Source organism: Peromyscus maniculatus, chromosome 20 (genome assembly GCF_049852395.1).
Source record: "Peromyscus maniculatus bairdii isolate BWxNUB_F1_BW_parent chromosome 20, HU_Pman_BW_mat_3.1, whole genome shotgun sequence".
NCBI classification, from domain to species: Eukaryota; Metazoa; Chordata; class Mammalia; order Rodentia; family Cricetidae; genus Peromyscus; species Peromyscus maniculatus.
The window spans coordinates 35,457,143-35,469,196 of NC_134871.1; the positions used below are offsets into that span (position 1 = coordinate 35,457,143).

Consider the following 12,054-nt stretch of genomic DNA (forward strand, 5'->3'; position numbering starts at 1 on the left):
ACCTTTATGAAAGTAATGGAACAAGCTATGACAAATACAAACAAACCAAGAGTGATGAGGCTGGCCTGTAATGCCAGAGCTCAGAAGGTAGAAGCAGTAGGACTCAGACTAAAGCTAACCTGAGTTACATAATGAGCCCCCAACCCCCAACCCCAAAACCATACCAAGGCTTTAGGATGTAGTTCACTGCCCAGCATGTGCAGGGAGGGCCCCAGTTTCAGTCACCAACACCCCAAAGCAAGATGGAACATAACCAGAAAAGACAATTATGAAAGTACAAGGCCACACAAGCCACATGAATTCTCATCCCTGGAGACTTTGCCTGTCTTGATCCTTATCATGATTTCTCAAACATTATTTACAGTAATTCTCTAACCATAGTCTTAAAATTGTCTGTTGACAGAGAAAAATTAAATCTAATAATTAGAGTTTTAAAATATTTTATCTTTCTGTGCAGTGTGGGAACTACTTGTAGATACACTGTCTTCTAATAGCTTGCATGAGCAGCTAATTCATAGTCTGTTTTGATTTCTTTGATGAGTCATGAAATAGTTAAAATGTTCTTTGAATGTCTGTCTAGAATTTAAACATGGAACTTCTGTTACTGTGTGTACCTAGAACAAAACCTAGAACTAGACCAGTGCCCAAACTTGATTCTGTTAGAAGAATCTCTGGTTTTGTCATCTGTTCAGCATCCGATGCCAGCAGAAGAGTGGGATTTCTGTAGATATTATTTGTTTTGTTTTCTCCTTCAGATGCTTAGTACAATTTTCCTTTTGCTGTGTATCATTCTTACCATATATTGTATCTTTCTGCATTCACTCCAAACTATAAAATGCAGTGTTAAAAAGCTTTGTGTTTTAAGGAGTCTATTATCTTACTAAAAACTGAATAGAATAACAATAAAGTATGTTTATGAGCATCATTTTATGATCATTGTTGCTAGTAAGTAATACTTGTATAAACTATGTGACCATCACTTTTTGTTCCTTGTCATATGTAGAGCCTCTAAAACAGTGAATTTCAGTCTAGGTATTTTGAAATATCCATTTTATTTATGGCTAAAGTAGTTAGACCATCTTGAAATGTTAAGTAACATTACTGGAAAATCACATTGCTATGTTTCTTGCAATTTTAGATGCTTTTAATTTCTTGTGCCTTTGTTTCATTGTTCCTGGCATTTATTTTTAAAAATCTGTATCTTATTGCTATGTAACTTCTGTAGAAAGTGCAGGATTTCTAATTTTCCTTTGTTTTCTCCAACAGAATTCTTTCATTCTTCAAATGTCTTCCTTTTCTCTTCCTCTGTTGTGTTGACCATCTCTTAAAAGATGTTTGCCATTTCAGGGTTTTCTGTATCCTAGTCCATCTTTTCTCAACAGATTATGTGTTAGTAAAGGCCAGGGCTTGTGGCATATATTGATGTTTCCCTAAATCTAGCTTAGTGTTTGGGACTTCGTAGGCATCACTAAAAGCTTGTGCAGCTAGCAAATGGCTGAGGTAGAGTGCTTGCTGTCCAAGTATGAAGACCTGAGTTCAGTCTCCATAACCCACATAAAAGCCAGAAGTAGTGTGTGGCATCTATAATCCCAGCTCTGGGAATACAGAGACAGGTAGGTCCGGAGGGCTCACTGGATAGCCATTGTAGCTAAAATGGTGAGGTCCAAGTTCATCAAGAGACTTGTCACTAAAAAGGAGGAGAGCAATAAAAGACAGCAGAAGACTTACACCTGCATGTACATGAAAAGTATAACATACATATACAAAAAATGAAATTGTTTTTTTCCTACTCAAAATTATTTCTGAGGCACATTTGAGTTTTAGAGGGTGGCGGTCCCACTCTTCCTCTGTGTTTAGAACAATTGAGAATATAGAAATAAAAAATATATAAATATTAAAGTCAATCTGGTACAAATAAAAAAACCTGCTCTCTTGCTAGCAAAAGTATAGGGTGATCCCATTGTGGCACCTTTGCTAATCATCAGGCGTTCTACTAACTTCCCTCCAAATCCTGCCTTTAAAAACCATACACAAGAGTTTTTCAAGGAAGGCACACTGACTGAGACTTTTATAACCCCACAGTAGCCATGTACAAAGAGTCTTCTAAACTTGGGCTCATCACATAGAAGCAGGGAGAGCAAATTGCTGAGTATACATCTGAAAAAATCCTTTGAGAGTTCATCTGTTTAATAGATAAATATTAAACTTACAGTCTGGGCCATTAGGTACTTGTACATGTCAGTTCTGGTAGGTACTGAAGGTTCTTTAGGCAGGCCTACTTTTAGGCACTCCATTAGACTCAATGGAGTGAGTCCAGAAAACCAATTGTTTCTCTCATAAACTATAGCAGAATATTCTCTAGAACAGACAGGAACAGGAAGTAGAGTCTTCCTTCAAATACTGTAACCCTTCTCCCAGTATTACATGAAAATGAACCCAAGGACTGCGGTGAATCTAAGACACAATATTTGAAAGCACAGAGAAGCAAACCAGAGCAACCTTAGGAAAGGGGAATTTTTCAAATGTTTGCTTGTGTTTAAGAAGAAAAATACAAAAAAAAAAAAAACAGTTCATAATTCTGTTTTATTTGTACTACTGAGCTTGAGATTTTTAAAGACTATTTAAGACCTCACCCGATTTATTTCCAGTGAGAATCTGTCAAATGTCAGATACTCATGTCCATCAAGTTGCTCAGAAAATGTATTCACAGGCAGGTGAGCTGCCTGCATCTGTAGGCAAAGCGAATGTTGTAGAGATCTCAGCAACCATGCCTTAAGGTATTTTTTTTTTGGTGACAGAGTTTTACCCTGTGGGCTTCTTCTGTCAAATATGTTGATGCTTACATTTGTTGTTTCTGTCACTAGGTTACATTTTATGTAATTCAGTTACTGAAATATAGATTTGATTAGTACAACTGTACTATAACTTTATACAACTCATAAAGACAACTGAAATAAAAGTCAATAAGATGCCGGGCGGTGGTGGCACACGCCTTTAATCCCAGCACTTGGGAGGCAGAGGCAGGTGGATCTCTGTGAGTTCGAGGCCAGCCTGGGCTACCAAGTGAGTTCCAGGAAAGGCGCAAAGCTACACAGAGAAACCCTGTCTCGAAAAACCAAAAAAAAAAAAAAAAAAAAAAAAGTCAATAAGAAAACATCATATGCTGAATTCTTTACATTGTGATTCAAAGGGCTAAGTGATTCTCTATAGCTGGTGCCTTTAATTTGAATGTACATGGTAATCATGGTGCAAGTGGAACTGGTTTTTAGAAATAGGAATTCCGGTATCTTGTCTCAGATATTGATACAATTGTTCACTTTTGAAGGTATTCCAGGAAGTTCTTCAGTGGCTGATAGGCTATCCTAAGAGAAGCATCTTGGTATTATGGAAGCAGTGGTTGGGTTTATGCTGGGGTGACTTCTACCCCAAGAGAAAAAATACACTTGAGTAACAGGTGGTGGCACTTGTACCATGGAGATGTGCTGATGTTGAGAGTGTGATAGAACAACCCACATAGTTAGGAATATACAAGTCTACCAGGGGACTGAGGGTGAATTCAAATACAGCCATTTGTGGGATTTTCTTTCTATCTTTTGTATATAACAAAGGAATTACTTACTGTTTTCTGTAAAATTGGTTTCTTACAGTCTGGATATGTTATTAGGATCTTGATGTTAAGAACCACTTGTATGAGTTATTTGTGCATTTTACATTTGTCTGCTGTAATACCTTGAACATTAGATATTTTATGTTAATTACAAAATTCTTATAATAAGCCTCCTACAGAGCTTACTGTTCTATTTGATATACTATGGTTGTAGTTATTGTATACTGGAAAAAAAAAAACTAGAAAAACTAAAGGTACATGCTTATATTTCTCATGTTTCGTTTCCTAGGTTTCTTTTTGATCTTCTGTCTTCCTCAGTCCTGGCGGATTATTGATCCTTTTTAATCACTGTTTTGCATGCCTGAAAATTTGAATACTTTATTCATTGCCTTTAGGAATATCTCAGTGTTTAAAAAGAATGTGTTGGATAATCTGAGGTATTAGTTTGCCTAAGATGGCCAAAATCTGTGCCACTAGTACCAACATAATTATCAGTAACACCCTCTGCCACTCACAATACTAAATTCCTTTCAGACCTTGAAATCCTGAGTTTTGCACTTAAGGGGCATCTTTGTCATTTACCGTGTAACATCATTGTTGATGGATATTTTGAATTTAATGCAAGCATTTTAAATGTGAGCATTTTATAGTCCTTCAATGTTAAGTATGCTCTGATAAGAAGTGCTATTAGCATCTTTATTTTATATGAGCATTTTTGTGTTTTCTATGTAAGGTTGTTAAAGTAGTTATACTTTAGAGCTGTGGAAAGTTCAGACAGTGTCCGTGAAGTTATTATTCTTGTACAGTGTGTTTGAAATGGTGAGAATTCCTGGGCTACTAGCATATGTCCATATACTACATACAAACCACTTCAGAAATCCCTGAAGTGGGGTTGAAGAGATAGCTCCATGGTAACATGTCTACTGTGCAAGAGTGAAGACCTGAGTTCAGTCCCTATCACCTATATCAGAACAGCCATATATAATAATATGGAGTTGTAATCCCAGGGATGGGGAGGAAACTATCAAGTTCTGTGTGCCCCATGAATGTTCGTTGAGTGAGAATTTATGAGTCTTTTATAGGAATATATAACTTGTAAGCAGGTTGAATAAAGGCAAAGCTGTCACCAGCATACACTTTGGCTTTTATCTTGAATGTTATCAATAGCTATGTTTTTGGGTACATTGAGATTTTGTGCATTTATCAAGATTTGCTCTGAGAAGTTAAAAGCTAAATTCCAACAGAGAGCTTCTGAGAAACAAACATGTTGATATATACCCAAAGACAAGGAGCTGTCCTTGGTTTTTTTCCAGCTTGCCCTAACTGGACATTAAATTTCTTTTTAAACCTAATGCGTAGTTTCCTCACCCACTTTTTCTTTTTTTCTTTCTTTATTTTTTTTCTTTTCTTTTTTTTTTGCTAGCCAGTATTTCTTAGAGACTAAAATAGATGCTTCAGTATTTAATATTTCATTTTCTCAGTTCCAACATAAATTTTCTGTAGCCTTTGTCATTCCTCTGTTTTTCTTGTAAGTCACAGTTCCCATCCTTTCGTAGATAATTACAGAACTACCTCCTCTCTTGAAACATATCAGCTCTGCAATGTGTAGTGGTTTGGTTGAGAGAGAAGAGCCACTGGTTACTTAACTCTGTAAGCAATTACACTTTAGTACTTCTTTTAGTCCTTCCAACGGTGCTGCTAACATGTAAAGAACATTAATATTGTAAGCACTTACACGTACACACAACTATCATGCCTTTTTAGTTTTTCAGCTCTGTGCAATCTTACCTCTTTTGTAAAACATATTTTGTTTAAAAAACTTTATTATAATGAACTTGCAAATTAAAACACACACACACACACACACAGAGTGAAATTAACCACCCCTTACCTCTTGACGTAAACAATATATTTTCCTTGCCATGACGGCCACCCAAGCATATTTGAAGATGGTCTGTGATATTCAGGGTCCTGGGATATGCTCTCAGAATTAGTGAGCCACAGTCAAAGCACTGGGTCCTGCAGAGACTGGTGGCTTTTCTGTCCTGGCCACAGCTCTGGTTTCTGTATCATTCATTGGATCCCTGCATATTTGTTTGCAGACAAAGGTAGTATTAGATAAAATGAGAAAGAAGTTCTACCTTCTGATTTTAGTACATCCATTAATTTTTCCCAAATGATGATTTCTGAGAGTTTTCAAATAAAATCTGTTGTGTTTTTTTTTAGAAGTCAGGATTATTCAGTGTTTTATTTCTCTTGTCATTGGATACCTCTGCTGAGTATTATTTTTAAAAATATCAACTAAGTATACTATACAACACAATTAAATATAGATAGAAATTCACATGCTGACTTCCTTTACACAGAAGAATTTCTAGTGCCGAATATTTTTGTTTGTGTTACTAAAATTGCAATAATATGGGGAATGCTATTGGATATAGATAAATAGCAGACTGACTAAAAAGAAGAAAAACTAACTTTTAAAAAACTGCATGGTCTCTGTCTCAGAATAGTTTGAGAAAGCAAGCATGCAGAGTTTTATCTGTGCTGCCCTGCTGTAGAGCAGAGAATTGCGGTGCCCTGGAGGCCATCTTCTATACAGAGTTGGTGCTTTAGTTCATGCACTGCACTATTGTCCTTTCCACCTATAAGATTTATGGGTCTGGGAATAAAAACCGAGTGGTGAAATTGAGACCTACAGGAGAGGTGGTGCATAATTACATGTGGAAAGACTTGTAATAAAATACTCCTAATGGATTAAAATCACTTTGAAAGGAACACACTCCTGAAAGTGAGACTGTTTCTTTCCTTCTCCTTTGACCCCGAATCTAGTCACCAAATTCTTTCCATGTTTCCTTTGGGACGTGTTCCTTTCAAGGCCATGACTCTCTAGAGTATGCATTTTGGGTTTTTCCTGGGCCACACTTGCATTCCTGCTTGTTCTATTTCTGTGCAGTTGTGTTTCACTGCCTCACAAGTCCCTGGAGCTCGGTCCTGCCCATTCTTCACCGAGCCTTGGTGTTCCAGCTGAAGTTCCTCAGTGACCCCTGCTTCGCTTGAGTCAGAAGTGTTGTCTTTCTGCTCTCAGTTTCTGTGGCCCTCATAACTGCCTGCTCCATTTGAAACTGGATATCTCTTGTCCTCAGATGTTCATGTCTCAGTTTAAAACTTAACCATTGGGTCAAGTGGGTGGTTACATTTTTAATTCCTATAATTCTTATTCTTAATGGAGTATTATTCTTACATATGTGGCATGTGTGTTCAAGTACAGTCATAACAGGTGCAGCCATAGTCAGAACAAGAGAGCAAGAGGTGTACTGGAAAAGTGCATGGTGAATAGGACTGTAAGATTACTGATTTTGATTGCATAACGCAAATGTCTTGTTCTGACAGTAAGTTAATGACTAGTCTAAGCAGTCTTTTCTAAAAGGTTTGGGTACCACTGAGCTGGGGAATCTTAAAGTGGTAAAGTTTTTAAAACTTCCAATAAGTTTGTTTCTTTTTACCTAGATTATTAATTTTATCATCAAAATTAGTCAATTTTCAGAGTCACTTGTTCATTGGAGAAACTATAGTTGTCTGGCATTTATTTGGTGGTACTTGGTAGGGAGAAGGTTTCTTTATCATTACAGATTTCATTTTAACAACTTAAAGGAACAGATATTAAGCACACTTTTAAAAGTCTCTTACCTTTGTGTCCTTATTCATTTGTTGAATAACATTTTTGTCAGTGCCTGCTTTATGCCAGAATGTTCACCATGAGCTTGAGGGATTGCTGTTCTACTGGTAAATATAGACATGCAAATAAGCGCAGTGGTATCGGTATCATGATGGAAGTAGAGCCTAATGGACAGATCAGTGATCGTGGCCCTTCCCATTGAAGAGTATGAGTTGTAGGGCTGACAAGAAGGCTCAGTGAGTAAAGTACTTGATGTCCTGAGTCTTTTTTTTTTTTTTTTTTTTAAGAAATTTTACTTTATTTTAAATTCTGTATATGTGTCTTTGTGGGAATGTGTATGCATACGTGCAAGTGTCCAAGGAGGCCAGAGGCATTGGATCCCATGGAACTGAAGTTAGAGACAGTTGTGAGCTGCCTAATATGGGAGCAAGGAAAGAAACTCAGGCATTCTGGAAGAACAGTATACACTCTTAACTTCTAAGCCACCTCACCAGTCCTGATGTCCTAAGTTTGATCCCAAGAATCAATGAGGAAAAAAACAAATAAACCAGATGTGGTGCGCTTGTGATCTTAATGCTAGGGAGTCAGAGACAGGAAGATCATAGGGATTTGCTGGCCAGCTGTTCTAGGCACCTTGGCAGCATCCAGGCTAGTGAGAAACCCTGTCTCAAAAGAAAAAAAAAAAAAAAAAGGTGTAGAGGTAGACAGCTCCAGGTCAACAACAACTGAAATTGTCCTCTGGCCTCCACATGTATGGACATATAGGTGGATCTGTATACACATATTACCCCCCCCCCCCCATATATGCACATGAACATGTACCAAAAAGCCATGAAATATAATAGCCTTTAAATGTCAGTGAATTCCTCATATGTTACATATAAGAATTGAAAACACTTGATAGATGAAGGTTTAGTTACTGTTTAACAGCACAATAACAAAAACAAGTGTTTTAATTTTATCATGCTGGAAATGAGAAGTAGTTAGTAGTTTTCCTGTTTACTCCCTAAGACTCAGGTTGTCCATAAATGTGTCTACACACTACCAGACGAGGATATGCTGCCTGGCCCTGTTTTGCTTTCGTTGTTGCTGTTGTGTTTTATTTATTTATCTATTCATTCATTCATTCATTCATTCATTTTGTGTGTGTGTGTGTGTGTGAGTGTGTGTGGTGGGAGTGTGAGCATGTTCATAGAGGACAGAAGAGGACATCTATTGTCCTCTCTATTATTCTTGCCTATTCCTCTTAGGCAGGGTCTTCCCTGGCCTCATGTTTTCTCAGGTGGCTGGAAGATATGTTCTCCTGTTGGAGCTGGGGTTACAGGCAAGTGCAGGATACCCAGTTTGTTATGTAGGTGCTCGTATTTAAAACAGTAAAACAGCAAGCACTGTTACCTGCTGAGCCATCTCTCCAGCACTCTGGTTCTGTTTTGAGTCATAATCTCCCATTTCTAATGTGCTTGAGTTTCATTTCCCATTAGTATAGCTATTCCTCTTGAGCCTTCTGAACATATACTAAAGAAAATAATGGCTTTTTAAAATTGTTTCTTTTATTTTTTGAAATAATATTACATATCCTCCCTTCTCCCCCTCCAAAACCTCCCATATGCCTCCCCTTGCTCTTATTTCTTTATGTGCCAAATTAAATTAATCAAAGAATTAATATTTTTTTTTAGCCCTCCATTTATTTGACTTTTTTTTTTTTTGCTGTTGGTTGTTTTTATTCATATTGTCTTTGCTTTTACAAATAATACCCTGGGGAATTCAAATAGTGTGTTACTAGGGCCTGAGTGAGTTTGTTGTCAGGGATTAGAAGCTAGGATCAATAAGAGGAAGGACTTTTAAGGAAAAGGAGTACAAGTAGGCACGTTTTCTTACTTAAACTCTAGAAAGACATTTTTATTAAAGTAGCAATACAATTATTTTAAGATCTTATTTAAGGCTAATTGGTCCTAGCAGAATTTGATAGGGATATTATCGAATTCTGGATAGCTTTGTATGTAATGTCAACAAGAACTTAGATAAGCCCCAGCACTCTGCTCTCTGTTAATTAATTAGCAGTAAAGTGAACCAGGTACTTCCTCAACAGCAGGCAACAGGATCACGGAGCAGGAAGATGGACTAGAAAACAGTCTCGCAACATGAAGGACTATGTTCAGGTGCCTGCAGCCGAGCTGGAGAAACCTTATGAGTTTACTTCACCAGGGGAGTCATCCACATGTCTTTACCTGAGTAGGTCGAGTGATTTTGTCTTACATGTTCTTGCCGTGTTTATAAATACAGTATTCTCTTATTTGAATATTTAGAAAATTGCTTCTGTAATTTTTATTGCCACACTTTTTTAAAACCATATACTTTTTATGTAATTGAGTAAATTGAAATTTTTGAGCTAATTTCCTATGTCTTTGTGTGTGTGTTCTCATTTATATAAATAGTTGGAAAGTGTTTGTTTGAGGCTTTCCTGAGAAAGTCTCTGTGATTATTCATTCCCTAAAGTGGGAGTACATTCTTTACCTGTGACATACACATAACACTACAGTAAGATTTGTAGAAAGTGGGAGCATTTCATTTTCAAATAGTACTTGAATTAGTGTGGCAGTTTCTGTTGGAAGCCATCAGGTCTGGACTGGGATTGCAGTGTCTTCCACCCTTACCAGCTCTGCAGTTTGGAGCAGATCAGCTGCTGTGAGCACTTCCTTGCTATAGGTAATAACCACCTCTGGGACTTGATAGAGGAGTGAGTGATTATGCTGTAAAGTCCTGAGTGCAGTGCTGTACAGGTCATGTTCTGAACATAGCAGTTCCCCTCCTTGTTCTTACTCATAATTGAAAGGTGTTGTGAACGTTGTATGACATGTACTGATGGTTCATTTACAACAAAGGCTTCACACTGTTCTCAGTATTCTCTAAAAGACTTTCCATCTCCTCCTGTTTACCTTTATTGTGAATCTACTTTCACTGTATCATTAATAGTAGTTACTATTTTCTTAAATGCTTCCTTACTAAGAGCTTGATATACAATTTAATTAATTAATTAATAGTATGGTCAAGTCATCTTTATACAAGGGGAGAACTTAGGTGTAGTAAGGTAAGTCACCTTTGTGGCTGGGTAATTGGTTGTCTTTTGCACTTTTCTCTTTTTCTCATATGTAGTCATTGTAGGTCTAGGCTTCCTGAAATTGAGGGCCAGGGTTATTGGTTGCAGCCCAAATTCAAATTTACTTCTCAGGCTCTCTCAACATCAGTGAGTACTATCAGAAAGTGACCCTGCAAGCAAAGTTAGCTTGCTGAGAATCTTCTCACAGGTAATACTGCAATACACAGGATCCTTAAGGCACTAGGAGCTGTGTGTGGCTCCACTGGCAGGCCTTTGCCAGGACCAGTTGAGTTCACTGTATTTGATTCCCATTAGTGCTGGCCAAGTGTGTGCCTCAGTCTTCTCACCAGATTGTTGGCTTCATCATTATCACAGCACCTCAGTGTCTGTATGGCTGCAGTGGCGTGGTACACGTTTGGTTTTAATTTATTTATTAGAAATAGGATTTTTGCTTTGTGCTAATTTAGCTATCTGCACCCCTTCTCCCCAGTACTCAAATGATTGTTTTGTTCTGGGGGTGGTCTAAGTATTCAGATATTTTTTATGTTAATCTAAAAATTTAACTTTGTAATATTTAGATTATTTGGCACTTTTTTTCTTATTAGAAAAACCTTTTGAACAGTGAATAACATTTACTAATATCAAGTATACAAAGCAGTATATATTGCTGAATTTTTTTGCTGTTTTTATGACAGTTACAAATTCTTCAAAAGATACACTTTTTATGATTCTTGTATCTGTGGTGTAGGGAAGAGCCTGGAGTTTTAATTTTAGATAGTGGATTCATTCAGCCATTAACTGTTGACCAAGTTACTGATTTCTTTTGCTACAGACTTTTTTAACTTTACAATTTTATATTTTTATTTTAAGTATTATATAAGTATTTGCCTGCATGTGTGTCTGTGCCCTATGTGCATGTCCAGTGTCCGTGGAGACTCAAAGTGGATGTTGGATCCCTAGGACTGGAGTTACAGATGGTTTTTGAGCTACCATGTGGGTACTGGGAATGGAACATGGTCCTCTGGAAGAACAGCCAGTGCTCTTAACTATTAGGTCATCTCTCCAGCCCCACTCTTACAGATTCTTGCCTCTATGAAGTAGTGATGATAATCAAGCCTTGTTTGCTAGGAATGCTAAGTGATGCATACACAGTGCTTTCTGATTATGAAGGATGAGAGACAGATCATTTTCAGATGATCAACAACTCTAGACTTGTTTCATCATTGCTTTGATAGTCTCACTTTATTGCAAACCTGGACTCAGCTTTATACTGTTTTTTTGGCCTGTGTTGAACACTCAGTTGACACTTGTTAAATAGCACATACTTCATAAAGAATTTGAGATCTTCAGAAAAATTCCTTCCTATTTAATATTACTTGATACAATTGCAGAGGTTCTGCTTCTATTTAAAGTGTTTTCTTTTATCTTGTCTTGGTTTTTAAATACATGTAAATGCACAGTGACAGATTTTTTCCACCTCAGCTCATAAATTAGGGGAATCATTTTATAATATCTCAAGGTCACTATTACGAAGTTATTGGTATTCAGGATAAGAAAACTGATTGATCCAAATCAGTCAAAACTGAAGTGCCTTACCCAAGTCATGCACCCATTCATAGAAGAATTGGAGTGAAGTCTCCTAGGTCATTCATGCCTTTTTCTATTTATTAG

The 12,054-nt window shown here is 37.1% G+C and overlaps 1 protein-coding gene across 6 annotated transcripts in view; it reads left to right on the forward strand.

The window, feature by feature from the left end:
* Positions 1 to 12,054, forward strand: part of Efr3a (EFR3 homolog A) — a 92,901-nt gene that overhangs the window by 22,624 nt on the left and 58,223 nt on the right. For 3 of the 6 annotated variants that reach the window (XM_076555981.1, XM_042265357.2, XM_076555982.1), the window contains exon 2: positions 9,376 to 9,518. The exons of the other annotated variants lie outside the window; for them this stretch is intronic. In XM_076555981.1, the coding sequence (XP_076412096.1) occupies positions 9,428 to 9,518 (91 nt within the window). In that variant the 5' untranslated portion in view covers positions 9,376 to 9,427. The remainder of the gene's footprint in view (positions 1 to 9,375; positions 9,519 to 12,054) is intronic. 6 annotated transcript variants of the gene reach the window in all.